The following is a 27,357-nucleotide window of genomic DNA, read 5'->3' as shown; positions in this document are numbered from 1 at the left end:
GAAAATTATAATAATTGAAACATGTAATAATGAAGCAGCAACATGTGTTACGGTTCATGAAGTATTTAACTTAATGAAATTTATCTATCCTTCAAAATTTTGGCAAATATTAAACTATAATAATATGCACAAAAACATCAAAAATAAAAGTTACATAGTTGTTACGGTTCATGAAGTATTAAACTAATAACATACTAACATATCACCCTTACTCGCCACCTATTAGGCATATCAAAAAGAAAAGTTACATAGTTGTTACTCAATAGAAAAAGTAAGCAAGAAAATATACTAAAAAAGAAAGAAATACTAACATAGGAAGTAATAATGAAGCTATTTATGAAATCATATATTAACCAAAACAATGTATAAAGTAAGTTATTGTCCCTTGATTATAAAGCTCCCTCTCTTGGATAAAAGCTAAAGAATTATAATTATAAGGGTTACTCAAATAAAACAATGTATTAACTAGTTGTTGTTGATGATGATGGTGTTGTTACTGCTGATGGTGTGATAAATATTTCCCTTGCAAAACTGAACCAAAGTTAGTAGTTGGAAATCCATCGGAGAGTACACAAGGAAGTGGCGGTATTTGAACTCCGGCGAAGGCGGAGTCAGACACAGCTGGACTTGGATGGATGTGTTGACATTCATAAGTTGTGACTACAATGGTTGGATCAATATAAGAACACTCCACACGTTTCTTTACATTACATGAAATAGTGGAAACATCTATAATATTGCAGTACTGATAATTGAAGTCCCACATCGATTGTTACACAAAAAAACAAGTGTTTATAAAGCAAATTCACAAATGGCCTTATAGGTTAAAATCATTTAAGAGTGCATGTATCATAAGCCCAATTCCTTTAAATAAATATTTTGTTTAATTTATTTCGTAATGTAAAAAAATAAAGAAAATTACTAATTCAATAAAAAAAATATTATTTAAACATTCAAACTCAGGATCTTTAGAGGAGCACACTCTCAAAACCCAAGCCTCCACCGCTAGGCCATGGTGTCAATATACCCAAGCCAAGCTGGCAACAATGAGTGTCAATATGCCCAAGCCAAGCTAGCAACAATGAAAGAATCTTTGTAGAAATCTGGCAACTAAGGGCCTAATTGACGGAATCTAGATATTACGAGGAAGGTTTTAAAAAAAATTCTTTTACATAGGCCTAAAGCAAATATCGCTGATAGGAAATCATTCAAAAGCAAAAATGGTCAAAGATGATTGAAAATAATAAATGATGAGATTCTAATGGTCATTTATCTCAATTTGATTAATTGAATAAAGTGGTTGAGCGGTTTATAATGCAAGATGCTAAAATTATTAATACGCCTTTGGGCTATCACACGAAGAAGAAAAAAGATGATGAAAAGTACTCCATATGCAAGTGGGGTTGAAAACATCATGTATGATTTGGTATAAGCATCTGTAGTTAGCACAATAAGTCAGTTTATGGTCAGTCCTGGTTAAGTTTATTGAGATGCTCTGAAGTGGCTGCTAAGGTATTTGAGTAGTTCGTCAAAGGATGACTTGAAATACACAAATGTAGCTCAAGGGCAAAATGATTTGAAAAGTTTCATGGATGCATATGATGGGGTAAATGTGGATACTAAAAAGTCTTTATCGAATTTTACGTTTACTTTTTTTAATAAAACTATAATCTGGAAGATAAATCAATGATCAATGATCACATTCTCTAGTAGTAAAGTGAAATATATTGCCCTTGTTGAAAGGGACAAGGAAGCCATATGGTTGAGAGAAATGAATGGGAGGTTAGAAATCCTTAAGAATGTATGAAAATATATTGTGATTGTCAAAATGCTATTTACTTGGTCAATCATCAGATGTATTATGAGATAACAAAGTACATTGATATTCATTTTCACTTTATAAAGGACATGAACGAGTTAAGGGAGATTATGGTTCATAAGGTGGCTTTAGAAGAGAATTTGGCGCATTTATTCACCAAATTATTGTCAAGATTACGGTTCAAGCGTTGCTTGAACTTGGCGAAATTCGTTGAAGAGTGGTTCAAGTGTTGGAGAGAGCATCAAGGTGGTTGATGGGTAAATTGGCAACACCGTTGATTTTAAAGTATAGGTGGAAAATTATGGTGTTGGTTTCAAAATTTTAGCAGAAAGATTCACGAGAACGCAGTGTGTCCCATAGTTTTTGTAGTAGCACAATGTGCTTTGCCTGATGTATATAAAAAGACGCTTTTCAGCCATTTTTGGGTATTTTAGTCATTGGAAAATTTTCTTGAAAGACAAATTTAGAGAGACAAAGAGAGATTATTAGGATTCATTATTCCAAGAATTTAAAGATTTTTAGAGGTATCTATGGAGAGTGAGAAACATCTCAAAATACGATGGATTTATGTGATTCGTATATCGAGTGGAGAAGATATTGAGAAACATTTGAGTAAAAAATAGGAGATATATCTCTCCAATTAGTGAGGAGAACAAAGATTAAAATCCTGAAAGGAATTCCCCCTGGAGACATGTGCATTGTTGTAGTTTATTTGTTTTCCGTTACCATTGTTTAATTACTTTGTTGATTTTTCATAGGCGAGTATTACAATTTTCGCCAATTGTAAGGACAATTTATTTTGTAGGGTGCACTCTTATCCCTCTGCGTTTTCATAGAGCTAGGGATTTTAATGAGACACCTTATTTTTATCTTAGAAAAATTGTGTTTGTTGGCTACTCCTTCCTTTGTAGGAAAGCTAAAAGCTCGAGGGAAGATTGCAGCCCATAGACACTGTTATGAATTTGGAAGAATATTTTTGTGCAACTTATCAAATAATCTCTTGTAATAAAATTTAAATTATAATGGATAGGGAGCTGCTCTTTTTTTAAAGTAGATTGATTTGATCAAATTAGATAAAAAATTTGTATACTCGTCTTTTTTATTTTTCTCCTTGTAATTTTGTTTATATTATTTGACATGTTAATTTTTGTTTAAGGTTATTTATTTAAGTTCTCATCGTTCTTTGTTCTACGATAAAACTCAATTGGGGATATATATTGTTAAAAGTAATATAAAAAATTATATAATGACACTACATGACTCAAAATTATAACATATATTATTAGAAGAGAATTTAAGATATGCAAAGCCATCTCATTATTTACACAACAAAACATGGAATATGTAATAACCAACAAAAATTGACAATTTGATTTAAAATATATGACTATCATCACTATAAAATTAAAGTAATTACACGACAAAAAAATGCTTCATTCTTTTCATGTAACCAATATATCTACAACTATAGGCATATTTGTTGTTGCACTACTAAAATTGATGCCTTGCAATCAAGATCTGAGGAAGCCAAATAATCTCCAACAGGACCCAACTCAGGAAACTCACTCCAATCTTGAAGCCCAGAAGTCTGATGAGAATCAATTCCATGTCTTCTACCAACTATAATAAAATCATGTTCATCTACCATTTGACGAAGAACATCAAGTGTTTGTGATCCACCCTCCACTTCTATTCCTCTAAATGTTACATTTCCCATTCTAGACTGTTCTAACTGCACATCTTTTAACATTGCTATATCAAGCATTGTCGACAAATTTTCCTTTTCCTTTCCACTTTTGTTCTTGTCTACAATGTGGTATATCACAAGCTCAATGCTAGTGACTCGTGCCGCCCGTTTCGCTAAACATAAAGCCTCTCTATCATCATTTCCACCCAAAAACACCAAGGCTAATCGAAGCGATGAATCTGTTGGATAAACGGCACGATTCACTAAGATTCCAACTGAGCATGGAGATTTGTCCAATACATTACAATTTATAGTCCTTATGTTTATATCATCGTATTCAACTTTGCCATCACTTGACCATTTTCTATGAAAAGGAAGGATGATAAGTGATGAAACCTTGTCCAATGCTAGGTGACAAATATCTTCATGCATTAAGTTAACTGGAGATATTGCTGTGTAAGGGTTTACAATTGCCGCACCTTGTTTGTCATGTTCATATAGTTTGAGACTAAGAATAACACTATCAGAATAAGAGTCATGCAAGTTTAAAGCAACAACTTTCTTCTTCTTGTGAGAAATGAAAATTGGCGAGTACCGTCCAGCTAATTCGATTAAATGCAATGCGTCTACGGTGACAGGATCTTCTACTATAGGGTAACATAGATCAATAAATCTGGTGATAAAAGTTACATGGTGTTGTTTATGAATGCAAACTAGTATCTTTAGTTCTGAGTTGGATTTCATATGAAATAGGTTTCTTTTTTGGTAGCCAACATATTTCCTTGAAGGATCATACAAACATTTTACCAACATGTGAGTCATGCAAATTGAAATCATGATTAATATCATAACCACACCATATGTTTTCGGGCTAATATCCTGCATTCACAAACAAGTATACATTATACACCATTGATCAATGTAAAAAGTATTCTAGAAAGAAAAAAAATAAGAACTTTTTACAAATTTTAGTACTTACATTTCTGTCCAATGCAGTAGAGTACATGGTTACTTCCACAACACCTTTGCAGTTCAAAAGTAGGGCAAGAGAGATACCATCTTTTAAAGGCATTTTGTAAAAGATTGAGACTAAATAACATGTTACCATTTTGACAAAGTAACCACTAAAGAAAACAAACATAACAATATCAAACGTGGGAGATTTTGTTAAATTCCAGAAGCCATATTCCATCTTCATTGTACTAGTAGTCATGAAAATTGGCAAAAACAATTTTATGCCCAATAAATGAACCCTTTTAATCAATGTAGATCCCAAGAGAGGTCCTGCAGGCGTAGCCAATCCGAAAATAAAAGGTAAAAAAATAGGACCTCTTTCTAGTTGTCCCGAAATCCAACACAAAACAAAAAGAGTCCCAATAACAATGTTGATGTAAATGTCCTTAACTTCTTTCCCTTCAGATGTATGTTCAACAATCCAAAACATGGTAGGACGATAGATAAACAAAATGAAGATAACAATGCCAACTAAAGATCCAAACCTTATACCAATTGGAATATGGTGATTGGTATTAATCATAATAGATGAAAAAGTTACAAAAACGTTACTGAATATGTCACCAACCAAAGCAGCAGATAATGCTAATCTTCCAAGTTCGGAGTTTAGAAGTTTAAGGTCATTCAAAAGAGAAACAATCACTACAAATGATGTTGTATTGTGTCCTACCATTACTATATCTCCTTCAAGAGTAATATTTTCAAGATCACTCTTACCCGCTAAATGACGGACAAAGAAACCAATTACCATAGGAGCTATCAACCCGAAAACTATAATCGCCCATCCTTTTCTTCCTGTTTTTAAAATCATGTTGAAATCCATTTTTACACCGGTTTCGAATAAGAATAACACATAACCAAGTGCTGCTATTGTTGCAAGTGTATCTTGACTTCCATAAGGAAACAATATTTTCTTGTAGTCCTCAAATACTGGCACCATTGGTCCTAAAATTAGCCCAGTCTAAAAAAAATAAACAATCTAACAAATTAATAATTAATTTCTCCGACTCATGCATGTTTATATAAGCTCATGCATGATCATATTATAAATTGAATATAATAATTTAACAAATATTCTTAATTTTATATATTAAAATTTGAATTATTAATAAAACTGCTTACCATCATCTGTGGAATGAGGATTGGCAGGCCTAATTTCTTGAGAGGAAAAGTCAAAGCTCTTGTTATGGCGTAAATTAGAACAACTTGAAGAAGGAATACCGGAAAAGAAGATTTTAACGGACTTCTTCCGATTTTGTGATCTCCCCATATCCCATCAGAGAGGATATTGGGAGGAACAATGATACAAGCATGATAATGTACTTTAAAACGACTATTTCTTATAAAGGATAATGGTTCATTTATAAATATCATTGTTTCAAATAATGTTTCGTTTAGATTTATTATCTCCATGACGAAAGTTTCCCACGAAGAGAAAAAGAATAATTAAAGAGAAAGATACATGGATTAGGTGTATGTAATTAAGAATTAATAATGTAGTTAAAAATGTTTAATAAGAACTAGTTTATAGCTTCGTTGTAAGTGAGGTAAAGTTTGTTGTCATAATGTTGAATTTTCGTGTAATTAGGAAATTAATGGAAACTAATAATAAGCTAATTTGGGTAAGACAGTTAATAAAAAGGAGAACCAATCAGTTCAATGAGTTACCTTGAAGAAGGATCAAAATGCAAAATAGACAAAAGTTTGGATTAGAAATAAATAAGGCAGCGTGTGATACAGTACTTTGACTACGAAAAGATACGTATACGACTTCACTATAAAAAATTATGAATCTGTAGCCGGCTACGTGTCATGTATATAGACACAACCTCGAATCAATCGACGTATCATATTTAATGATTCAGTGGGAGAGGGTACAGGAAGTTCCGATAGACCATCAGATTTTATATATAAAGATAATAAAAATATCTAAATATAATTTTTGTTTATTATTATTATTATTATCTAGTGACTGAGTCGATTTGCCACCACAATTTTATTCCTTCCTCCACTTTGCTTCCTCTATCATTATATATCATATATTTTATATTTTATTTTATTTATTACATAAAAACAACTTCTTCTCCCTTATCAGCTTCTTCAGGTCTCTTTTTACTAAATTCTTAAATATCAATTTTTCTTGCTTGATTCGCTTTATCTTATCCGTTTATCCCGGGAACTGCTTCCGGTAAGTTCTTGTTATTTTTCCGTTCAAATTTTCTCCCGGCGTTACTGTTTCTGTTACTGTTACTTGTTGTTAGTTCTTGTTTATTTGCAACTACAATTGATGTTGCTGATTCTGTAATTCAACTTTTCCCTAATTATTTTGTGTTTTTCTTCTTGTTAATTTTTCAATTTTAAATTTCCTTGCTATGATTGTTGTTGTTGTTGTTGATGATGATTTTTCATTCTAATCATGCATTCATACTTGAAGTTTAAATTATTACTATTTTGATTTTGAATTGACCCCTTGCAAGTGGATATTATTATCACCTGTGATTTTTCTTATTGGTTAAGTTTTATTAACTAATGCAGCCGGATATTCAGGAATCATGGCTAGAGTTTTGGCTCAGTCACTTACTGTTCCTGGCCTAGTGGCTGGGCAGAAGCTTAGTCAACATAAGGGATCGGGAAAGTCTAAGCGATCAGTCAAGACGATGTGTGCTTCGCGAACAAGCGGATTAAGAGTGCCAGGTTTCTCGGGACTTCGTACTATCAATCATTTGGATACTATGCTGAGACCTGGACTGGATTTTCATTCGAAAGTATCGATGGCAATTTCTTCACGGCGGGCGAGGGCTAAGAGATTCATTCCTAGAGCCATGTTTGAGCGTTTCACGGAGAAAGCAATCAAAGTGATAATGCTTGCTCAGGAGGAAGCGAGACGTCTTGGTCACAATTTTGTAGGAACTGAGCAGATTCTTTTGGGTCTTATTGGTGAAGGAACTGGTATTGCCGCTAAGGTTTTGAAGTCTATGGGAATCAACCTTAAAGATGCACGAGTTGAAGTGGAGAAGATAATTGGAAGAGGTAGTGGATTTGTTGCTGTCGAGATTCCATTTACTCCCCGTGCAAAGCGTGTATTGGAACTTTCACTGGAGGAAGCTCGCCAACTTGGTATTCAACTATGCATTTGTTCACCTTCCTCTATTATGTTTTATAGCCTAATTTATAGTTTGCAAAAAGCATTTGTATCTTTAACAGTGTTTTTGGTCTTATTTCCAATCCGTCTATAACACTTACTAGTTTTTTTCCGGTAATTGTTGCTTGAAATATAAGGTATAGGTGATTTAGTTGTGGTTCATACGTTTATCTACTTTACTTAAGGAGATGAGCTGCCTATCACAATTTAAAGAAAAATAAAAAAAGAAACCGTGAACTGAACCATAATGACCGTTTACTTATCCCTTGTATTTTATTGTGAGATTTATGTTAACTAGAAACCACATATTCCCAATGCAAGTGAATTCGTTAAATGATTGTTACGGGTATTTTTGGAAATATAATAATACTAACTCTTTTAAATGCTTTTTCCTGGCCTTGATGATCTGGTCTTTTATTTCTTAAAAAGGACAGGAGAATATACTATCTAGCTTCGATTGTGTTTAAAAAAATTGAGCTACCGACTGTGATTTTTTTCAGTGGTTGGCTGTATTTGGGATATATTATTTCAATTGTAAGTCTTAACTCATTAAAACTCTGAATCTTACACCATGAAAATTTCAGGTCACAATTATATTGGATCAGAGCACTTGCTTCTAGGTCTTCTTCGAGAGGGTGAGGGTGTAGCAGCACGTGTTCTTGAAAACCTGGGCGCTGATCCTACTAACATTCGCACACAGGCTAGTATTATACCTTTGTTTATATCTTTTTTTACCACATCAATGTTTGCATTTTTTCTTCTTCTTAACTTGCATTAGACTGATAATTTCTTTGGAATGGGCATAGGTTATTCGCATGGTGGGTGAGAGTGCTGACAGTGTTACTGCTACTGTTGGCTCAGGAAGTAGTAACAATAAAACGCCAACTTTGGAGGAGTATGGAACCAATTTGACCAAGCTTGCAGAAGAGGTAATGACAGTTCCTCGTTTTCTTCATGACAGAAGGTGGATGATACTACTTGGTGCATAAAAGCTAAAATGTTTATCATCTGTCCCTCAGGGAAAGTTGGATCCTGTGGTGGGAAGGCAGCCACAAATTGAACGTGTCACCCAAATTTTAGGCCGCCGCACCAAAAACAATCCTTGTCTTATTGGAGAGCCTGGTGTTGGGAAGACAGCAATTGCTGAAGGTCTTGCTCAGCGGATCGCTAATGGTGATGTACCTGAAACAATCGAAGGAAAAAAGGTTAAAAGAAAGAAAACATCTAACCCTTAGCGTTTTTAAATTGCCGACCATTTAGTTGAGTTGTTATTCTATATTTGAGTACCATTATTTGGATGCGTTCAAGTAATTATGAAAATGTCCTGTTTTTATGTTACCTGGATGTTGGTAGTCTTTAGGAAGTGCTATCTCGTTTCAGTCACATGGTTTCCATTACTAATTGCATAGTGTAGGATAAGTATTATAATTTTTACTTGCTGGGTTTTTGGGAGTGTAATATGATTTTGGAATAATGTGAATACGTTCTTTGCTCAATTGTTTTTGACATACAATAGTCTTTTATGGATATGCTTTTCTTCACTCTTTACACTATTAATCATCAACAAGCAAGGGGGTATTCAGGTCTCTTTCAATTATTTTCAAATTTATGGCTATACAACATCGATGATTAACTTCAATGTTGTTTCAATTGATTATGTACTTAACCGCTGATAACTTTTCCATTATATTTGTTGACACATCCCTTTTTGAAGAGCCCTTTAGGCTTGAAGTGCATTAATGTGCTGATTTATTTTTACCATAATTTGAAATTCAAATATTATTTAGAAAAATGATGTTGTCAAGGATCAATGTTCGCACAAGTTAGCAAGGGAGACTTTGATGCCATGATATAATCAACTTCTCCAAAATCTTAAACTGTTATTTGAAGGCATGTGATAATGAATGATTTTATATATCCAACATATTCTTATAATATGCTTTGTTCACATGAACTAGGTTATAACCCTCGACATGGGTCTGCTTGTAGCTGGAACCAAATACCGTGGTGAGTTTGAGGAGAGGTTGAAGAAACTGATGGAAGAAATCAAACAAAGTGATGAGATCATACTTTTTATCGATGAAGTGCACACTCTAATTGGAGCAGGAGCAGCTGAAGGTGCTATTGATGCTGCTAACATACTAAAACCAGCTCTTGCAAGAGGTGAACTACAGGTAGTAATTTCCTCAAAGTGTTTAAAATGGATTTATTGCTTTTTGATTATGTCTTTAAAGTCATTGTGCTATATCCAAGCAGATGAAGTAATTGGTTTTTAGTTGGATTACATTAGCCACCACTCTTGAAATTTTCCTAAGAAAAAGTTCGAACCTTCTCTGGTCATAAAACTTCTAGCAAATCCACATCTTCCGAAAAGAATATATGACATGTCTTCTGATAGTTTAGTGTGGTCGCTAGTTGTTGCTAACTTGCTGGCTTGTAATCAGAATTAAAGAATATATGCTTAAGTATCAAACTAATATTGGAATTTTTAATCTAAAAATTAAAGTTTTGGCATTTCCTACTGTTTCAATCTTGGTTGATAATGGAATACCAAATGGTCAATTTAGACACATTTTGAAGTGCTTAGTGCCCACAATATTCTCACTGTCATGAGTATCTTGTAAGTTAATCGGTTTGATGGAGTTCACTCTGCTGTTTATTGTTAAATTGTACTAAACAATGTTGACTTAAAATATTACTGCAGTGTATTGGAGCCACAACATTGGATGAATACAGGAAGCACATTGAAAAAGACCCAGCTTTGGAGAGACGATTCCAGCCAGTTAAAGTACCAGAACCAACTGTAGATGAAACCATACAGATACTGAAAGGTCTTAGAGAACGTTATGAGATTCACCACAAGCTCCGCTATACTGATGAGGCTCTTGTAGCTGCTGCGCAACTTTCGTACCAGTATATCAGGTTTGTCATGATTTGTCCATCCGCTTTTCTATTTATTTTGCGTATCATTTATGCTGGTATAGATATCATTTCAATGTTGCATGTTTAACCGAAAATTTTCCATTGATAAGTGATGTACATGTTCGACTTCTTGAATTTAGTTGTTGTCCTCTATGAATCTCTCTGACTCTGCCTTGTCTAGCAGCTTAACCATCTAATCTACAATATTTTTATATTTTATTTATTTTAAAAAAAATTAAAATATCTATGTATCAGTACCCCTGGATGTTTAACATAGCTCTTTGGTGGCAATAGGATTATAGTTGGATATGGGCAATGAAAATATATCACAGATATCTTCATGTATTGAACTGGACTATTTTTATTACAATTACAGATATCTTTTTTCGCAAATTGTAATCATTGCTTTTCAATATATTTTATAACGAGAAACAGTCAATTTCTCTTGACACGTGCATCTATGTAAAATATGTTTCTTGTATTTAGGCTGAATCATGTCTTTAAATTTCAAGAATTTCTTATATTAATGTCATGCTGTATTAATGTCATAAATATATGGACTCCTGGGGTTGTCATTCTATTACATCTGTTTGATTAATATCTATGTTATTCAAAATGCTCATCCAATCTTTTCAAAGTGATTCCTGGCGTATAATAATGTTTGTTCTCTGCAGTGATCGATTTTTGCCTGACAAAGCTATAGATTTGATTGATGAAGCTGGTTCACGAGTCCGTCTTCAACATGCACAGGTATATTGTTTGTCTACCCTTTTACTAGCAGTTCTAGCTTCAATTGTTTAGCTAATTGGGCTATTATGTGCTTCCAGTTGCCAGAAGAGGCAAAAGAACTTGACAAGGAGGTTAGGAAGATTGTTAAGGAGAAAGAGGAATTTGTTCGCAACCAAGACTTTGAAAAGGTAACTTCTTTCACTGAAGATTTAACTTCTAAAGTACTTAACATCAAACATTTTCAGGAAGATTGTCAACTACCTTTATACTACGAGATAATGTTGTTTGTCTAAGAAAAATAATACCCGTGCTCAAGTAAATATAAAAGGAATTCCTGAAATTTTATAGTTGAACTAGAATGATCCGTGCTTCTAGTTCATTGAGTTCAAAGAACACTTTAGTGTTACCCCAGTGCTCTGTTCCTTATTCGAATGTGCAATGTTTTGGTGTGACTTGATGACCCATGAATTTCTGAATAGGCTGGAGAACTGCGAGACAAAGAAATGGATCTCAAGGCGCAAATCTCAGCACTTGTAGAGAAAGGCAAGGAGATGAGCAAAGCAGAGACTGAGACAGCAGATGAAGGTCCTATTGTGACTGAAGTTGACATTCAACATATTGTGTCCTCCTGGACAGGTATTCCTGTTGATAAAGTCTCAGCAGATGAATCTGATCGCCTCCTTAAGATGGAAGATACTTTACACAAGAGAATCATTGGTCAGGATGAAGCAGTGGAAGCCATTAGTCGGGCTATTCGTAGAGCCCGAGTTGGATTGAAGAACCCTAATCGTCCAATTGCCAGCTTCATCTTTTCTGGTCCAACTGGTGTGGGGAAGTCCGAGTTGGCCAAAGCATTGGCTGCATACTACTTTGGCTCTGAAGAAGCCATGATTCGTCTTGACATGAGTGAATTCATGGAAAGGCACACAGTCTCCAAACTTATTGGTTCACCTCCAGGATATGTTGGTTACACCGAAGGCGGTCAATTGACTGAAGCAGTTCGGCGTCGTCCATACACTGTCGTACTCTTTGATGAGATTGAGAAAGCCCATCCTGATGTATTCAACATGATGCTTCAAATCCTTGAAGATGGAAGATTAACAGACAGCAAGGGTAGAACTGTGGATTTCAAGAATACACTTCTTATAATGACATCAAATGTTGGAAGCAGTGTGATTGAGAAAGGAGGCCGCCGAATTGGGTTTGATTTGGATTACGACGAGAAAGACGGCAGTTATAATAGAATCAAGAGCTTGGTGACTGAGGAGCTAAAACAATACTTCAGGCCAGAGTTTTTGAATAGGTTGGATGAAATGATTGTTTTCAGACAACTCACAAAATTGGAGGTGAAGGAGATAGCAGACATAATGCTCAAGGAGGTGTTTCAGAGACTGAAGGTCAAAGAAATTGAACTTCAAGTAACAGAAAGATTTAGGGACAGGGTGGTTGATGAAGGTTATAATCCTAGTTACGGAGCTAGGCCTCTAAGAAGAGCCATCATGCGACTTTTGGAGGATAGCATGGCTGAGAAAATGCTCGCTAGAGAGATCAAAGAGGGTGATTCTGTCATTGTGGATGTTGATTCTGATGGTAAAGTGATTGTTCTCAACGGTAGCAGCGGCGCTCCAGAGTCGTTACCAGAGGCTCTTTCTATATAATGTGGTTGGTTACCTTTTCTATGATGTATGTACTTGATTTATTTAAACATAGCCATAGTCGGTTTTTCTTGTCAATAAATCTTTTATTCTATTACTGATAGGCCGAGTTACAAGGGGCTTATATTACAAGAACAGATAAGAAGGGAAAACCAAAAAAGGGTGTGTGAATGATGAAAAAAAATTGTCTATGGCACGCCCTGGACATGTTCATCACTTCATCTTCATCCATGGCTATTTCGTTGGAAGCTGGAGTATTTTTATGTTTCTCCGATAGAATATGTAATATAACATCCCAGCTTTGCTGTATAGTATAGCTATGGCATATTTATTGATCGACATGTAATGACAAATACTTGTATGACAACAACAAATTCAGGGTAATTAGATCTGTTTGAAATATGTGACCCAGTGTACAGTGGGTTACATGTTTTTCAGGTTCATGTCATAATAGGTTGTATTCTTAGTTTATGAGTCCGACTTTGTTCCATTTATCCTTCCCTCTATTTACTATTCATCTATGAGAGAGATTAATACATGTGATAAACTAGTGGGATCCATGTTAATAAGTGGATTCATGAATAGGTTCTACTAATTTATTACTTTTTTTTTTCTCATAAATTAATCGTAAATAAAAGGTGATAAATAATGCATTACATCATATCTAGTAAACAAATACTATGGAATTACCTGGAATACCAATCCTATGTAGTAAACCAAATATTTACTTCCTAGCCCATTTCATATCTTGAAATTTTACATTTTGGATTAAACTTACCAAGACAAATCATAGAACAATTAAACTCTTATCAGCACCATATTCACATTATCTTTGAAATGATTTTTTATTAATAACTTTAACTAAATCCCTTCATTTTGAAGGACATGCCATTAGTGTTGATAGTTTTAATGTTGACAACCAAGTAAAGGAGAGAAAGAACAAAGAGTATGTTTTTTATTAGTACTAGTATATATTAACATTTAACAATATATTCACAAAAAAAGTCCAAAACAAAATAATTATAACATATCTAGTTCCAAGTTATAACCGGCGTCGGGCGGCGTAGGACGTCGGGTGTGGCCAGCTTCTCCGTTAGGGTTTGCGCCGGTGGTTTCTGTTCAGAGGTATTTGGTCTTCTTCCTTTACTTCTCAGTCGAGTTTTCTGGTGGGGTCTCTCGGGTTCTGAACATAGCTATCATAGGGTTTTCCTCTTCTTTTGCTCCATCTTCGGTTTAAATTCCTGGTTCTAGGATCAGGGACCTTGGTGGAGGGAGAGGAGTTTGGGTCTTGTGGTAGCTGTGATCTGCTCATCTTTTTGGGCCGTTTGCGTTTTGTCTGTTGGATAGATTCGTTTTTTTGTCGGCTGGGTCTGCTCTTTGGTTTGGATTATGAGACAAGTTGGTTTTCAGAGGGGGGAGGTTTGGACAGATGTGAGGAAGAAACATTTTAGGAACTGGGTGGCGAAATGGGAAACCTTTCCGTTTAACTCGGTTTTTAAAGGTAGTGAGTTGTCGAAATTTTCTTCTTTCTACATTTCTGAATTCCCTGAGGACACCAAAGCCAAAGATCTGTTCGGTTTGTTTGGGTGTATTGGTTCGGTGGTGGAGGTCTCAATTTCACCCAGAAGGAATAAGGTGGGGAAAAGGTTTGGGTTTGCGAGGTTCAGAGAGGTCGTAGATTCGAGACTTTTAGCTATCTCTTTGGACAATGTTCAGATTAATGGGAGGAAAATCCACGCCAACATTCCTAGATTCGAACGTTCCAATCTTTCTTCTCACGGAAACGTTGGTGGCAAGAGAAGAGTTAGAGATGTAGATTATGCAGCTGTTAGGAGTTATAGAGGGGAGGCGTCGAGCTTGGGGCTCAATACTCGTAGAGACGGGAATTGGTCTTTCGCTGATGTGGTGAATAACAAAAGGCAGCAGAAGGCTTTTGAGGACAATAGTAGGGTATCTTATTCGTCAAAGTCTGAAGATAATCAGAGGTTCTCTAAAGCATACGTTGGCAAGGTGGTTGTTTTAGGTACTACATATGAAATGCAAACCAAGTTTGAGATGGAGGGGTATTATAACGTTAAGGTCACGCCGTTGGGAGATTCTCTTTGTCTTTTGGAAGAATCGGAAGTGGGAATTATCGGTAATTTCATGGAGGAAGGCAAAAGTTGGTGGAAGAATTGCTTTGAGAAGGTGTACAAATGGGAGGAGGGAGTGGTAGATACTTGTAGATCAGTCTGGATTTGTATTAGAGGTGTGCCGGCTCACGCTTGGAATTCGGAGTTCTTCGTTTTGGTGGCAAATTCTTTTGGAAGGTTTCTTTCTCTAGATGAACACACTGGTTGTGGGCTGTTTCTTGACTATGCTAGGGTGAGGGTTTCGGTCTCGTTGGACTTTCGTTTGCCGGAATCGATTGTGGTGTCGATTGATGACAAACAATTTCGTGTTTCCTTATCGGAGGATGTTGGCTGTATGTTTAACAGGGGTGCTTTTTCAGATCATGAAAATTATGATTTGGTTCCCTCCGAGTCGGATTCTATGTCATCGCTTTTCGCTGCAGCTTCGGAGGATGACATTGAAGATTTTTCCAGCGCTGATGGTGTGACTGTTAACGCAGCGACTACTGTGGATCGGCCTAATGGTAGGGATAGCAGTGTGGAGTCAGCTGGGGACTCATCAGTGCCGGAGAGCTCCTTCTCGAAGACGATTTCGGTGGAGAAAGAAGGGACACAGCGTGCTGTTGATTCTGTACAGAATCATGGGCTGGAGGATTTTGGGCTGGAAATTAATAATTCTCACTCTGTTAATGTTCTTTCTCCAGTTGATGGGCCCGTAGTTGCTGTGGAAGTTGGCTTGGAGAACAATGCTTTACCTAATGCCGGTGTGGGTGGCGTTTTTGATGAGGCTGTTAGAGGGGTTAAGTTTTGCAGGAAGGGTCGTAATAAAAAGGTGGTTTTTAAGAACTTGTCGGACTGTGGCGGTTCTCTTCATAGGAGGACTATGAAAATTTTGACCAGGGGGAAAGGTAAGGAACCGGTTTTGGCTCTAACAGGCGGGAAGAAACACAGGCCTTACATTGGGGGCAGCAGAGTTATTGCTTCATCTTGTAATTCCGGAGCAAGCTCTTCTATTAAGCTTTCTAAGGAAGATGCGGTTTCTAACATGGGGGATATGTGTTACGGAAATCTTAGTGGAGGCAGCGACATTAGTAGGAATAACGGTAGACAATGGGGTGTCTTAGATAAGGAAGCCGGAACTAAGATATGGAAATCTATGGAAGGATTGGGGGTGGTGGCTAAGGGAGGAAACGGTAAAGCCATTGAGAAAATAGAAAGATTGGAGCAGGAAGCGGCTTTGAAAAAAGCTGAGTTGAAGGAGTCTATAAAGTTGTTGTGATGATTATTGGAACTTTTAATATTAGAGGGGGTGGCAATGCTCTTAAGAGGAGAAGAATTAGTTCTTTGGTGATTAAGAGTAAAGCGGACATTTTTTTCATTCAAGAGACAAAATTAACTAGCATGCAAGACTTTGTGGCCAAGAGTTTTTGGAATGCAAAAGATATTGGTTTTTCGTTCTCTAATTCTACGGGTAGATCGGGCGGGCTTCTAACCTTGTGGAGGGGAGACGTGGTTGATGTTATTTTGAGTTTTAGAGTGGAGGGGTATCTCGGCATCAAGGTGTGTAAGAACAATAATTTCTTTTACTTAATTAATGTTTACTCTCCTTGTGACCTTGTCAAAAAGAGAATGTTGTGGAGCAAGTTGTTGGAGTTGAAAGAAGTTTACAATGATGGTGAATGGATCATTGGTGGTGACTTTAATGCTATTAAAGTGAGAGGGGAGAGAAAAGGTAGAGGTGTCGTTTCTAATGTTCATGAAGTTTTTGAGTTCGCGGAATTTATTGAAAAAAGCTTGTTGGTGGATGTTCCATGTAAAGGAAAAAAATTTACTTGGTATAGTGGAGATGGTAAATCTATGAGTAGGATAGATAGATTTCTTGTGTCGGAGAAGGTTTTGAATGATTGGGGGGTGATAGGGCAAATGGTGGGTGAGAGAGATATTTCCGATCATTGTCCGATTTGGCTAGAGATTGACAACGAAGATTGGGGACCAAAACCATTTAGGTTCAACAATGAATGGTTTTCGCATAGTGCTTTTATTCCTTTTGTGGAGGACGAGTGGAAAAGCTTCAAAGTAGAAGGTAGAGGGGATTATGTTTTGAAACAAAAACTATATCTTCTTAAAGGTCGGCTAAAGTGGTGGAATAAAGAGGTTTTCGGTAGAATCGATTTGGAAATTCAAGAGGAGGTTAGAGATATTAATCGAGGGGATGATTTTTTAGAGTTAGAAGGCGAGGACTTGTTACCGGATACTTTGTTTAGAAGGAAGGAAGCTACTAGTCGGTTTTGGATGAAATTGAGAATAAAGGAGAACATGCTAGTGCAAAAGGCTAACTTGAAATGGTTAAAAGAAGGAGATGCAAATAGCGGTTACTTTCACAAAGTCATGAAGGAAAAAAGAAGACATAATCATCTAGGACCCATTAACACTTTGAATGGGAGGTTGGATAAGGTAAAAGATATTAAAGATTTTGTTGCTAATCATTTTTCTATGAAATTTGATGAGGAGGAAGGGATGGTGTCGTCTTTGGAAGGAGTTTTGTTTGATCGCATTAGTGAGGAAGATAAAGTGTGGATCGAAAGACCGTTTCAAGAAGATGAGATTTTAGAAGCTTTAAATGGTTGTGGTGGTTCCAAAAGTCCGGGCCCGGACGGATATTCTTTTCTTTTTATTAAAAGGTGTTGGCCTTTAATAAAAGAAGATTTCTTGAGATTTTTTGATCACTTTTTCGAAGGTAAAGAACTATCCAAGGCGGTTACTTCCTCTTTTTTGGCGTTGATACCTAAGTCCGCAAATCCGCTTTCCTTGGACGATTATAGACCGATTTGTTTGGTGGGTTGTATGTATAAATTCATGGCGAAGATGTTGGCGGGTCGTTTGAAGGCGGTGTTAAATTCTATCATCTCGCCGTGCCAAAGTGCTTTCGTTCCGGGAAGGCAATTGCTTGATGGGGTTTTGGTGGCAAATGAGGTGGTGGATTTTGCAAAAAAAGAAGGTAAATCATGTTTACTTTTTAAAGTGGATTTTGAGAAAGCTTATGACAAAGTTTCTTGGAACTTTTTGAGACAATTGTTATTAAATATGGGATTTGGTGAAAAGTGGAGGGGTTGGATGGAATTATTGATTTTTAGGAGCGACATGTCGGTGTTGGTTAACGGGAGCCCCACTAGGGAATTCGCGGTGAAGAGGGGTTTAAGACAAGGTGATCCTCTTTCGCCTTTTCTTTTTGTCATAGTGGCGGAGGTTCTTACGAGGTTGGTCCGAAAATCCATAGAGGTTGGAGAGTTTGAGAGCTTCTCTATTAACCGGAGGTGTTGTGTGGATATTTTACAATTTGCGGATGACACTTTGATAGTGGGGGAGGGTACTTGGAAACATGTGAAGGCGGTCAAGATTGTGTTGAGAGCTTTTGAGATGGTTTCGGGTCTTGGAATCAATTTTCACAAAAGCAAATTGATAGGGATTAACGTTTCTACAAATTTCTTGGAAGCGGTTTCTTTTTATCTAGCGTGCAAGATAGAAAATAGTAACTTCTATTTTCTTGGCATTCCAATTGGCTTCAACCCGAGGAAGGAGTGCACTTGGACCCCGCTTTTAGATAAGTTGAAGACCCGGTTGTTGGGATGGAAAAACCGGTTTTTGAATCTCGGCGGGAGAATAACCCTTTTGAAGTCAATTTTGAGTTCTTTAGCCATTTTCACTATGTCTTTTTACAAGATGCCGGTTAAAGTGGTTCGGGAATTTTCTATGTTGCAAGCTAAATTTTTATGGGGAGGAGTATCCGAGAAAAGATGTATTCATTGGGTTAGTTGGAAGGGTGTTACTTCACCTTATTTAAAAGGTGGTCTAAATATTAAGGATTTAAATGACTTTAATTTAGCCCTTTTAAATAAGTGGAGATGGAGAATTGCTAAGGGGGGAAGTTTGTTGTGGATAGAAGTTTTGAAAGCGCGGTATGGAGATATTAATTTGCATTTGTTTGGAGGCGGGGATCATTATAAAATTTCATCTTCTTCTTTATGGTGGCGTGACTTGATAAAGGTTGGTAATTCTTCCTCTTTTCATAAAGATCCTTTTCTTGAAAATAGTTGTTTTATTGTGGGTAATGGCTTTAGCACTCCGTTTTGGGAAGTTTGTTGGTTGAATGATGTGTGTTTGTCGGAATTGTATCCGGAACTTTATGATATTTCTTTGTTGAAGAATGTCTCCGTAGCGGTGATGGGTGGGTGGAGAGACGGGGCGTGGATATGGGGGGATTTGGGAATTTCATTAGAGAAAGTGGTTGAGGCGGGTTTATTATCCAAATTGTTGTCTTTACGGAACTTTTTGGATACTTTTGTGGGTTGTAATTCGGAAAAGGATTCCGTGATTTGGAATTTGGAGAAGGATAAGATTTTTTCGGTTTCATCGTGTTATCACCGGTATGCTTCCCGTCGAATTTCGTTTGGTCCTATTAATAGGAATGATGTAGTGTTGGAAAAGATTTGGAAGATGGAGATCCCTTACAAAATTAAAGCGTTTGCGTGGAGACTTTTTGTGAATAGGCTTCCAACCAAAGATCTTTTGAAGGTTAGAGGTATTGCTTTTTCTACCCCTAATTTAAATTGTATTTTTTGTGGGACTCATTTGGAGGATAGAGACCATATTTTCTTCAAATGTTATGTAATTAAACTTGTTTGGAAAGATATTGGTGAGTGGGCGGATTTTTCGGGTTGGAAGGAGGAGGATTGCTTTCCGCTTTTTATGGAGTGGTACGATAAGTGCCGTTTGAAAAAAGTTAGAGAAGGAAAATTGGGGGTGTTTTGGTTGGCCATTTGTTGGACTATTTGGTTGACAAGGAATGGCTTTTGTTTAAAAAATGAAGTTTGGAGCATTAATGACATAGTTTGGAAAATCAAATTCTTGATGTGGAGATGGTCCTCTTTGGGTGATATTACTTACTCCAAGTGCAACTTTTACGATTTTTGTAAAGACCCGATGTCTTTTTTATCGTGATCGTATTTGGTTTGTAATATCTCTTTTTTGTCGGTTATTATGCCGGTCTTGTGTATCAAGGTTGGAGAACCCTTAGTTCTCCCGTTAATATAATTCTTGCTTACACAAAAAAAAAATATATTCACAAAAACATTCTCTAAAAAAAAAAAATACATTTGTAAGAATGTCCAGTAGTCCAAAGGGGTAAAATTCAATTCCAAGGTAAGGCAGTTTCAAAATGAATAAAGTTTTGTTTCATTATGTCTTAATACCTAACACTTGAGTTTACCTTGAAATTTACTAATTCTACTTGTGCAGCAGCACAAGTCAGTTGACTGCATATAGTTAGCTAGCTTGAGGTTGTTTGATCAAAATCTAATCTGTTCAAATTTTAACTTCAGAATTTAATATTAAATAAAAACCAAAATCTGTTTTAAAGTTTTGATCTTCTGAGATGCCGGCTACAACTATTGTGTACAGTTTTGACTGCACTATAAAATGTACATATAATTTATCAATAAAATAACTCTAGAACCAAACTTAGATCACAGCCAAAGAGGATAGATTTGATCAATAATAATGAGAAGAAAATAAAGTATCATCATTTTATAATCACTCATGCTTGAGAGTTTGAGTTTGCAAGAGAAGGGAAGTATATTAATCTGTCATTGAGCGAGCTTGCCTGTGTGTGGGGCTCATATTCCCACCACAGCTGATATTCAAAGAGGTTAGTGTCTTTTGGATTTCCATTGTCATGGCACTATCTACACTCCCTGATGATAGTCTTTTATGTGATTTTTGAAGATGGAGCTTAAGTGAACTACTACTCAATCCAGCATTCTTCCCACATATTGGACAAACTTTCATGGTTGGTCTCCGCCGCTGCCGCCACTCCATTGAAACTTTCCCATGCAGTTTTTGATCAAGTTCCTGTAAGATCTTTCCAAAACCGTCATTCGGTTGTGCTCTACGGTGAACTTTTTTCATAGTATTCCAAGCTTCTAATAATGTGAAATTCCTGCCTCACACATCCCATATATCACTTGCAGTGGCAATATTACACATACGAAAAGATATTAAGATTGCTTTATGTTTGCTAACAATGGAGTAGATAATTGTTACTTAATTCAGTAGTTGAAAATAACCTAACATAATTTGTCCTTGAGATTAAACTATATACAAGTGTTCCAAAAAAATATTTTTATAAATAACTTTATATATATATATATATATATATATATATATATATATATATATATATATATATATATATATATATATATATATATATATATATATATATATATATATATATATATATATATATATATATATATATATATATATATATATATATATATATATATATAACTCTATGGCTCCACAACATTAGTTTCAACTTTAGGCAATATTGTATTCATAGGTTTACTTACTTTCTTAGCATCAAGTAAGCCAGGACTACTGTGACACTTCTACTTTTCCCTTCGAAGCAATGAACTAGAATTCTCTGGCCCGCTCTTTCAACATTTTCTATAAAATCACAAGCTTCGTCAAATAAGATGCTGATGTTAGTATTCTCAGTGTCACATACCTGTTCAAATAGGGGAATGAAAAAATATTAGGATTTATTCCTTTAATCAGAATTTAAGAGACAGTTTATATCTTAAACAACATAATATTTATTGATCTACACAATAAGAAGCATAAGGCCTGTTTGTTTAAACTTTTGCGTAAAGTGATTTATGTTTGCTACTAATCTGAAAGTCACTTTTTTCTTTGTTTGGGAAGCCTCTCAAAGTAGTTTTTATAAAATAGCTAGATATCTGTTTTTTTCTTTCAAAATGAAAGTACAAGTGCTTTCTCTACATTTGAAACTCGGAGATGTTATACATAACTAGGGTGTTGAAGATAAAACATTATTCATGAACATCTACATGTATGTTCAAACTTGAAATTATAATATAAACAAGGAGTCAAGCAATTCTCATGCAAACTTTTGCAAATATATCAGTAGAATAATCCGAGGGCAGTTAAAATAGAAATATGATAAGAAGACTCACAGAGAAATTTTTGTAAGTGAATATATCAGCAAATTGAGAATCTGATTGTCCAATTTCGTTAGTACACAAACACAAAATATGAGTGATTCCTAAGTGTTGCATTGTGTGTATAGATCTTGCAGATAGTACTCCACCGATGAACAAATAATTAGTAATAGCAGATGGTCTCTCTGTATTTGCAGCCTCAGATATCAATGCAATCCTTTCAAGGATATGCTCAAGTCTAATCTGAAAGTTAATAGAGTAAATAATTAATATAAATATGCATCCTCTATGAATGAATTGACTTATTCTACTTGATAGTTTAAAATCAGATACCTTCAATTCATATGCATCAACGACAGTGTTGCTATCACTCCCTTCAAAAAATCCTGAATTAAAATTGTTCTCCTGGCACAACTTGATAGCATCATTTTTGAGCATTTCATTCCAATGTTCTAATTCTTTATAAGATTCTGCATCAACCTAGAAAGTATGGTAAGAGTATAAGACAAAAGAAAGAAAAAATATAATGCATGGTAAAATAAATGCTATCTTACATTGTAAAGACACCACATCAATTAAAGATTAGAAAAACAACAAGAGCATAAGTAACAATTTTCCATTGTCTACCATAGTTAAATTGGTCAGACACATTGGTCAGACACAGACTTGTCATAAATCATTTATTTTCCACAATAAGCATATGAATAAAAATAACAAACAGGGTACTAAGGCAATGTGCAGCAAAAGCAAGGCATTGTACTAGTATACAGCCTATGCTACCTAGAGACCAACCTTGGCAAATTTATGGAACTCACGGAGCTTAGCTGTAAAACGGGAATCATGCAATGGCTCCACACCCCCTTTGGAGGATTTTCCATGGCAACCTTCTCTTGACATAGGAGAAACAGAGTCACAAACATTTCTATTGCCTGAGGATGACAATGCCCTTGGAGCAGAGTTTTGTGAATCTGAATCACTAAAATCTCGATGGCTATCATTAGAAAATCTCCCCTTACTTGTTGAAGAGAGGCACTTACCAATAGTTGGTGAAGGTGAATCTCCATTTTCAGACTCCCCCAATGATACTTTGCTCATAGTATTATTAAACAATCTTAACAAGTTATCAAGTTTCTGGTGAAGTGTAAGTAAGAATATATGAAATCCTTGCAGATCCCTAAGAGCAGCACGAAAACCACTGCGGAACTCCTGTACTATTGATGTTACAACACTTCCTTGTACATCAATTGTTAAAGTTATATCTTCTAAGGGAGGACTTCCTAATTTCCCTCCGGTTATATCATGTAACAGGCGAGAAGAAAACTCAGAACTATTTAGTACCAACTCAACCAACTTAGGATAGCTGACTTGATCAGCGACACGTTTTACAGCAGGAGGACGGCGTGGAACACCAGAGTCAATAGCCACAATGTTGAAGCCTGTAAATATTGATTCTCTTGACATTTGACTTTTAAGGCATGTATAATTGGATGATTCTCTTATATGTAAAAGGTGAGAGCTTTGTGTTCTTATTCTATTATCATGAGAACACGATCTTGAAGTAGATCTTTTTTTTTTCTCAAGCCTACTAACCACCCCGGGCTCATATCGGTTCATTGCCAAATCAAAGGTTTCTCCTATTGTATCTAAATGTGAAGGGATTGCTTTTTCAGTTAATAACAAATTTGCAGGGTTCCCACGCCATCTAAGTTGACGGCATGGAAGCCTATCTTCATTTCTGATAACAAGATCTAACATCATTATCCTACCAAGCGCTGCAGACGTTCTTTCTGCAGAATCCCTTGATTCAAATGAACTAGAGCTTTCAAGTAAAGGTGAGCCATGTACATAACTACAAGAAGATTATGAATCATTAGACTAAACATCAAAAGTTAACATGGAAAATAATAACTCACGGAAAAACACATTAATCGCTTGCATTTTACCGTTTTTCTAAGATATAGAAATATTAAATTTGATTTAGTTACTCACAAACAAGCAATGCCAAAACAAAAAACATCATAGTTTTCAAACTATACATGTAGAAGAGAGCAAAAAAACAGAAATTAACTTTTGTTTATTGCCAAAATATTGCGACTGTTCCTTTGAATTAAAATTGCTTTTTTTGAATCATTGCAGAACCTCCAATTTAGGATGATATTTTCTCACACCAGATTCAAAATTGTAAGATCATGCATCTACATGGAGCATAAGAATCCTCAAGAAATGACAAAAGTAACCAAACAACCAAATATAACTTTTGTTGCCATTTGAATCATGTTTGAAACCTTATAATATAAAAACTAGATTTGAATTGTACCTCATAAACAAGACACACCGGCTAAGCTCGAGTGCTTCCAAGAGTTCAGAACATGTTGTTTCACCAATTACATTACTCTCACAACTTGCTGCATCCCTTGCCTTTTCGGCAGCTTTCTTAATTTGGAGCCATTCTAAACTTGTATTGTGAATGACTCTAGCCTATAATTTACAAATAAAAGTAAAAGATTAATATGACTAACTACAGATTAACTTGCAAATGTTAGGGTTGAATCAAGTAAGAAGGCAACGACCTGTGGAGCTTGGACTCCCAACCATTTGGCGAATTCATATCCAAGTCGTTCAGACTGTGTTGCCATTCTTGACGAAGATATCTTTATGACCGCTGCTGCTTCTTTTGGAGAAGCATCATTGCTCCCATCTACATTGAAAAGGGCAAAGAAGACAACCCCTCCAGAATTTACTGTGATCTATGTGGACACAAATGAGAAGAAATGAGCAGAAGCCATACAAATAAAACACAATTATTATAACAACCTAAACTTGATAGAAAATGATCATATATAGTTAACACCTAAACTAAGGCTGCTACAACATGAAGCCCTCAGCAAAATTAAATGGAACAAAAATTAATACAGAAAGAAGTTTATATGCATTAGAAAACAAATAAAAATACACATATTGTTCATCTGCATAGTAACTATCTGTGCTTGTAAACAATATTATGAGCATATGAAAGGATAGAACCTCAAGAGATCTATTGACTTCATCCTCCGAATGTTGATTGCTACTGGTGTGCTCAATGTGGTGAAGTGAAGAGAGCGTGTCCCAAGAAAAGGAGCCGGAGTCAATGTCCAACATTTCAGCTTTACCAAGCCTATCCCTCACACTAATATCATGAACCATGTCAATTTCTGCATCCTCTCCAAAACTAGACACAATTTAAACAGTTAACATCTACTACTACGATATACACTGAACAGTCAATGTAAAGATAGTTTAGAAATAGCAAGATACCTAAAAGGTATGGTGGAAGAAGAGCGAGGGAAACCGGAATTGGAAGTGCGTTTGCGAACTGATCGAAGCCATTGAGAAACGGTTTGGGGCGAGTCGAATTGGTCTTTATCCTGCAATTTCATCTTGAAGATTGAGTTTGTGTAGTTAGTATTTTGATTATGATGGAAAGGAATGAGAGGGAAAAGGGAAAAGATACCTGGTTATGCGGACAGATAGTGGTTGGGGATGGTGCTTCACGGTGGCGGTGTTGTTGCTCAGGTGCTTCACGGCGGAGTTGTTGCTCGGATGATTCACGGCGGAGTTGTTGCTGATTTGACATGTTGCTTAGGTTTGGTTGAAACACTAATTGGCATTGGAGGGAATAGCAAGAAGAAAATAAGTAACGGTAATACTGCGTGATCATAGATCCTTCTAAAATAGCTAAATACAGTATGCTTTGAATTATTTGAAAATTATTAAAAATGCAATAAATTTTATTTAAATTTTTTACTATTAAAAAATAAAAAATTAATTGTTATGCACTCTCAAATTTTTTTACTCCAATTTATCACTAATCCATTTGTGTAAAACTTTTTACTTCATCAATTTATCACAATAATCCATTTGTGTTATTTTACATGTGATTATAATAAAAATCAGGTTTCTCTAATAAATTAGTGCTTATAATTAACTGACAATAAAATATATTTATATTTATAGGTGTATTTTAATTAAATTCTAAAAATATATTTTATCTATCTTCAATTATAAAGATGCTTTGTAAAATAAATTTGTTCTAAATTCTAATGCAACATTTCTAATTTTTTCCATGATATTAATGTAAAGTTATATATAATTTGTTTTTTCCATAAAATACTCCCTCCGTTTTTTATTATAAGTCGTTTTAGACTTTTCACACAGATTAAGAAAAATAATAATTGTTGTATGAAAATGAGAAATTACGAAGGTTTTTACAAAATTATCCTTCATTAATAACATGTGGAAGATAAATTTATATAATTGAAATGAGAGAGAATAATAAATATTTAAGGATATAATAGGAAAAACAGGCATTAATTATTCATTGGAATTGTAAAACGACTTATATTTAAATATAAAATATTTTTCCAAAACGACTTATAATAAAAAACGGAGGAAGTAATAATTAAGTTTTTTTAATTTGTGTGAAATGTCCAAAAACATATTATAATTTGAGATGGATGGAGTAATGAAAAATATTTAATGCATATTAAATAATTATGAGTGTTTTATAGTTTGAATTTTTTCGCACATTTAATAATTGTGAAAACAATATAACATCATTTGTTTTTATAATAGAGTTTAAAAATAGTGCACTGTAGTGTAAAACAATTTTACACATACAACCAATAAAAATTCTAACATTTGTAATGTCATTTAAGTATTTTAAAAATAAAATTAGGATTTATTGTGATGCATGTCCCTTAATGGTTAAGAGTTTAAAATGATATATTTTGTTTATTAAACACTTTTATTAAATGTAGTGAAAATTAAAATAATTGACTATTGTAAGAAATAAAAGGTATGTTTTTCTTAAAAACACTTGTAATCAATGCATTGCAAGTTTAAATAATTGATTTATTTAAAGAATATTTTCTATATTTGGAATCCTTAACCAGTGCCCCTGGGGCACTCGTTAACATGACCCTTAAAAAAATGATTTTTTTTTTGTATTTTTTAAAATAGATTTTACAAAACTGTTTTTTAAAATATTACCAATTTTTTTATTTTTTATTTTCTAAATGAAACACTAATTTTGACATTCTATAATATAAACATACATTATTGAAGACCAAAATCTAGTCAAAATCTTAATTTTTTTAAAAAGTTGTATTTCAAAAATAATTTTTATGAAAATCTATTTGAAATAGCTTTAAAATTAAATGATTATTTAAAATTTTGATATCCAAAGAAAGTTTCAATAAGATGAAATATCTAAAATAA

At 34.9% G+C, this 27,357-nt stretch overlaps 3 protein-coding genes across 9 annotated transcripts; 1 reads left to right on the top strand and 2 right to left on the bottom strand.

Annotated features, from left to right (window-relative positions):
• Positions 1-3,284: 3,284 nt before the first annotated feature.
• LOC131657883 (cation/H(+) antiporter 4-like) lies at positions 3,285-5,460 on the bottom strand. The gene is made up of 2 exons (XM_058927234.1): positions 4,486-5,460; positions 3,285-4,385 (listed from the first exon to the last, which is right to left on the bottom strand). The coding sequence occupies exons 1-2, from the start codon at positions 5,458-5,460 to the stop codon at positions 3,285-3,287; spliced, it is 2,076 nt and encodes a 691-aa protein (XP_058783217.1).
• A 1,090-nt stretch (positions 5,461-6,550) lies between these two features.
• LOC131661017 (chaperone protein ClpC, chloroplastic-like) lies at positions 6,551-13,515 on the top strand. 3 transcript variants are annotated; one of them, XM_058930415.1, is made up of 11 exons: positions 6,551-6,708; positions 7,056-7,637; positions 8,247-8,362; positions 8,469-8,591; positions 8,682-8,867; positions 9,621-9,836; positions 10,367-10,584; positions 11,259-11,334; positions 11,412-11,501; positions 11,793-12,975; positions 13,073-13,515. In XM_058930415.1, the coding sequence occupies exons 2-10, from the start codon at positions 7,073-7,075 to the stop codon at positions 12,969-12,971; spliced, it is 2,769 nt and encodes a 922-aa protein (XP_058786398.1). In that variant the 5' UTR covers positions 6,551-6,708; positions 7,056-7,072; the 3' UTR covers positions 12,972-12,975; positions 13,073-13,515. The 3 variants fall into 3 exon arrangements, with proteins under 3 accessions (XP_058786398.1, XP_058786399.1, XP_058786400.1); XM_058930416.1 differs by having other exon boundaries at positions 11,793-12,996; XM_058930417.1 differs by having other exon boundaries at positions 6,552-6,708; positions 7,068-7,637.
• Positions 13,516-20,490: 6,975 nt separating this feature from the next.
• On the bottom strand, positions 20,491-25,775 carry LOC131661015 (dual specificity protein phosphatase PHS1-like). Of its 5 annotated transcripts, none has more exons than XM_058930410.1 (10): positions 25,592-25,775; positions 25,396-25,517; positions 25,126-25,267; positions 24,672-24,848; positions 24,419-24,579; positions 22,894-23,950; positions 22,435-22,581; positions 22,117-22,344; positions 21,490-21,647; positions 20,491-21,074 (listed from the first exon to the last, which is right to left on the bottom strand). In XM_058930410.1, exons 1-10 carry the CDS (start codon positions 25,712-25,714, stop codon positions 20,714-20,716), a joined length of 2,676 nt encoding a protein of 891 aa, XP_058786393.1. In that variant the 5' UTR covers positions 25,715-25,775; the 3' UTR covers positions 20,491-20,713. The 5 variants fall into 5 exon arrangements, with proteins under 5 accessions (XP_058786393.1, XP_058786392.1, XP_058786394.1 ...); XM_058930409.1 differs by having other exon boundaries at positions 25,126-25,309; positions 25,396-25,505; XM_058930411.1 differs by having other exon boundaries at positions 25,396-25,505.
• Positions 25,776-27,357: the final 1,582 nt, after the last annotated feature.

Source organism: Vicia villosa, linkage group LG3 (assembly GCF_029867415.1).
Source record: "Vicia villosa cultivar HV-30 ecotype Madison, WI linkage group LG3, Vvil1.0, whole genome shotgun sequence".
Classification (NCBI taxonomy): Eukaryota; Viridiplantae; Streptophyta; class Magnoliopsida; order Fabales; family Fabaceae; genus Vicia; species Vicia villosa.
This window is presented reverse-complemented; position numbering and strand designations above follow the sequence as displayed.

Coding starts and splice junctions, on each gene's coding strand:
- LOC131657883 (XM_058927234.1), bottom strand. CDS start 5,460: ATGGTGCCAGTATTTGAGGACTACAAGAAAATATTGTTTCCTTATGGA. Junction 4,386..4,485: donor CTACTGCATTGGACAGAAAT/GTAAGTACTAAA, acceptor TTGTGAATGCAG/GATATTAGCCCGAAAACATA.
- LOC131661017 (XM_058930415.1), top strand. CDS start 7,073: ATGGCTAGAGTTTTGGCTCAGTCACTTACTGTTCCTGGCCTAGTGGCT. Junction 8,363..8,468: donor CTACTAACATTCGCACACAG/GCTAGTATTATA, acceptor GAATGGGCATAG/GTTATTCGCATGGTGGGTGA. Junction 9,837..10,366: donor TTGCAAGAGGTGAACTACAG/GTAGTAATTTCC, acceptor ATATTACTGCAG/TGTATTGGAGCCACAACATT.
- LOC131661015 (XM_058930408.1), bottom strand. CDS start 25,714: ATGTCAAATCAGCAACAACTCCGCCGTGAATCATCCGAGCAACAACTC. Junction 24,849..25,125: donor AAGTCAATAGATCTCTTGAG/GTTCTATCCTTT, acceptor GTGTCCACATAG/ATCACAGTAAATTCTGGAGG. Junction 21,075..21,489: donor GCTTACTTGATGCTAAGAAA/GTAAGTAAACCT, acceptor TGTGTGAGGCAG/GAATTTCACATTATTAGAAG.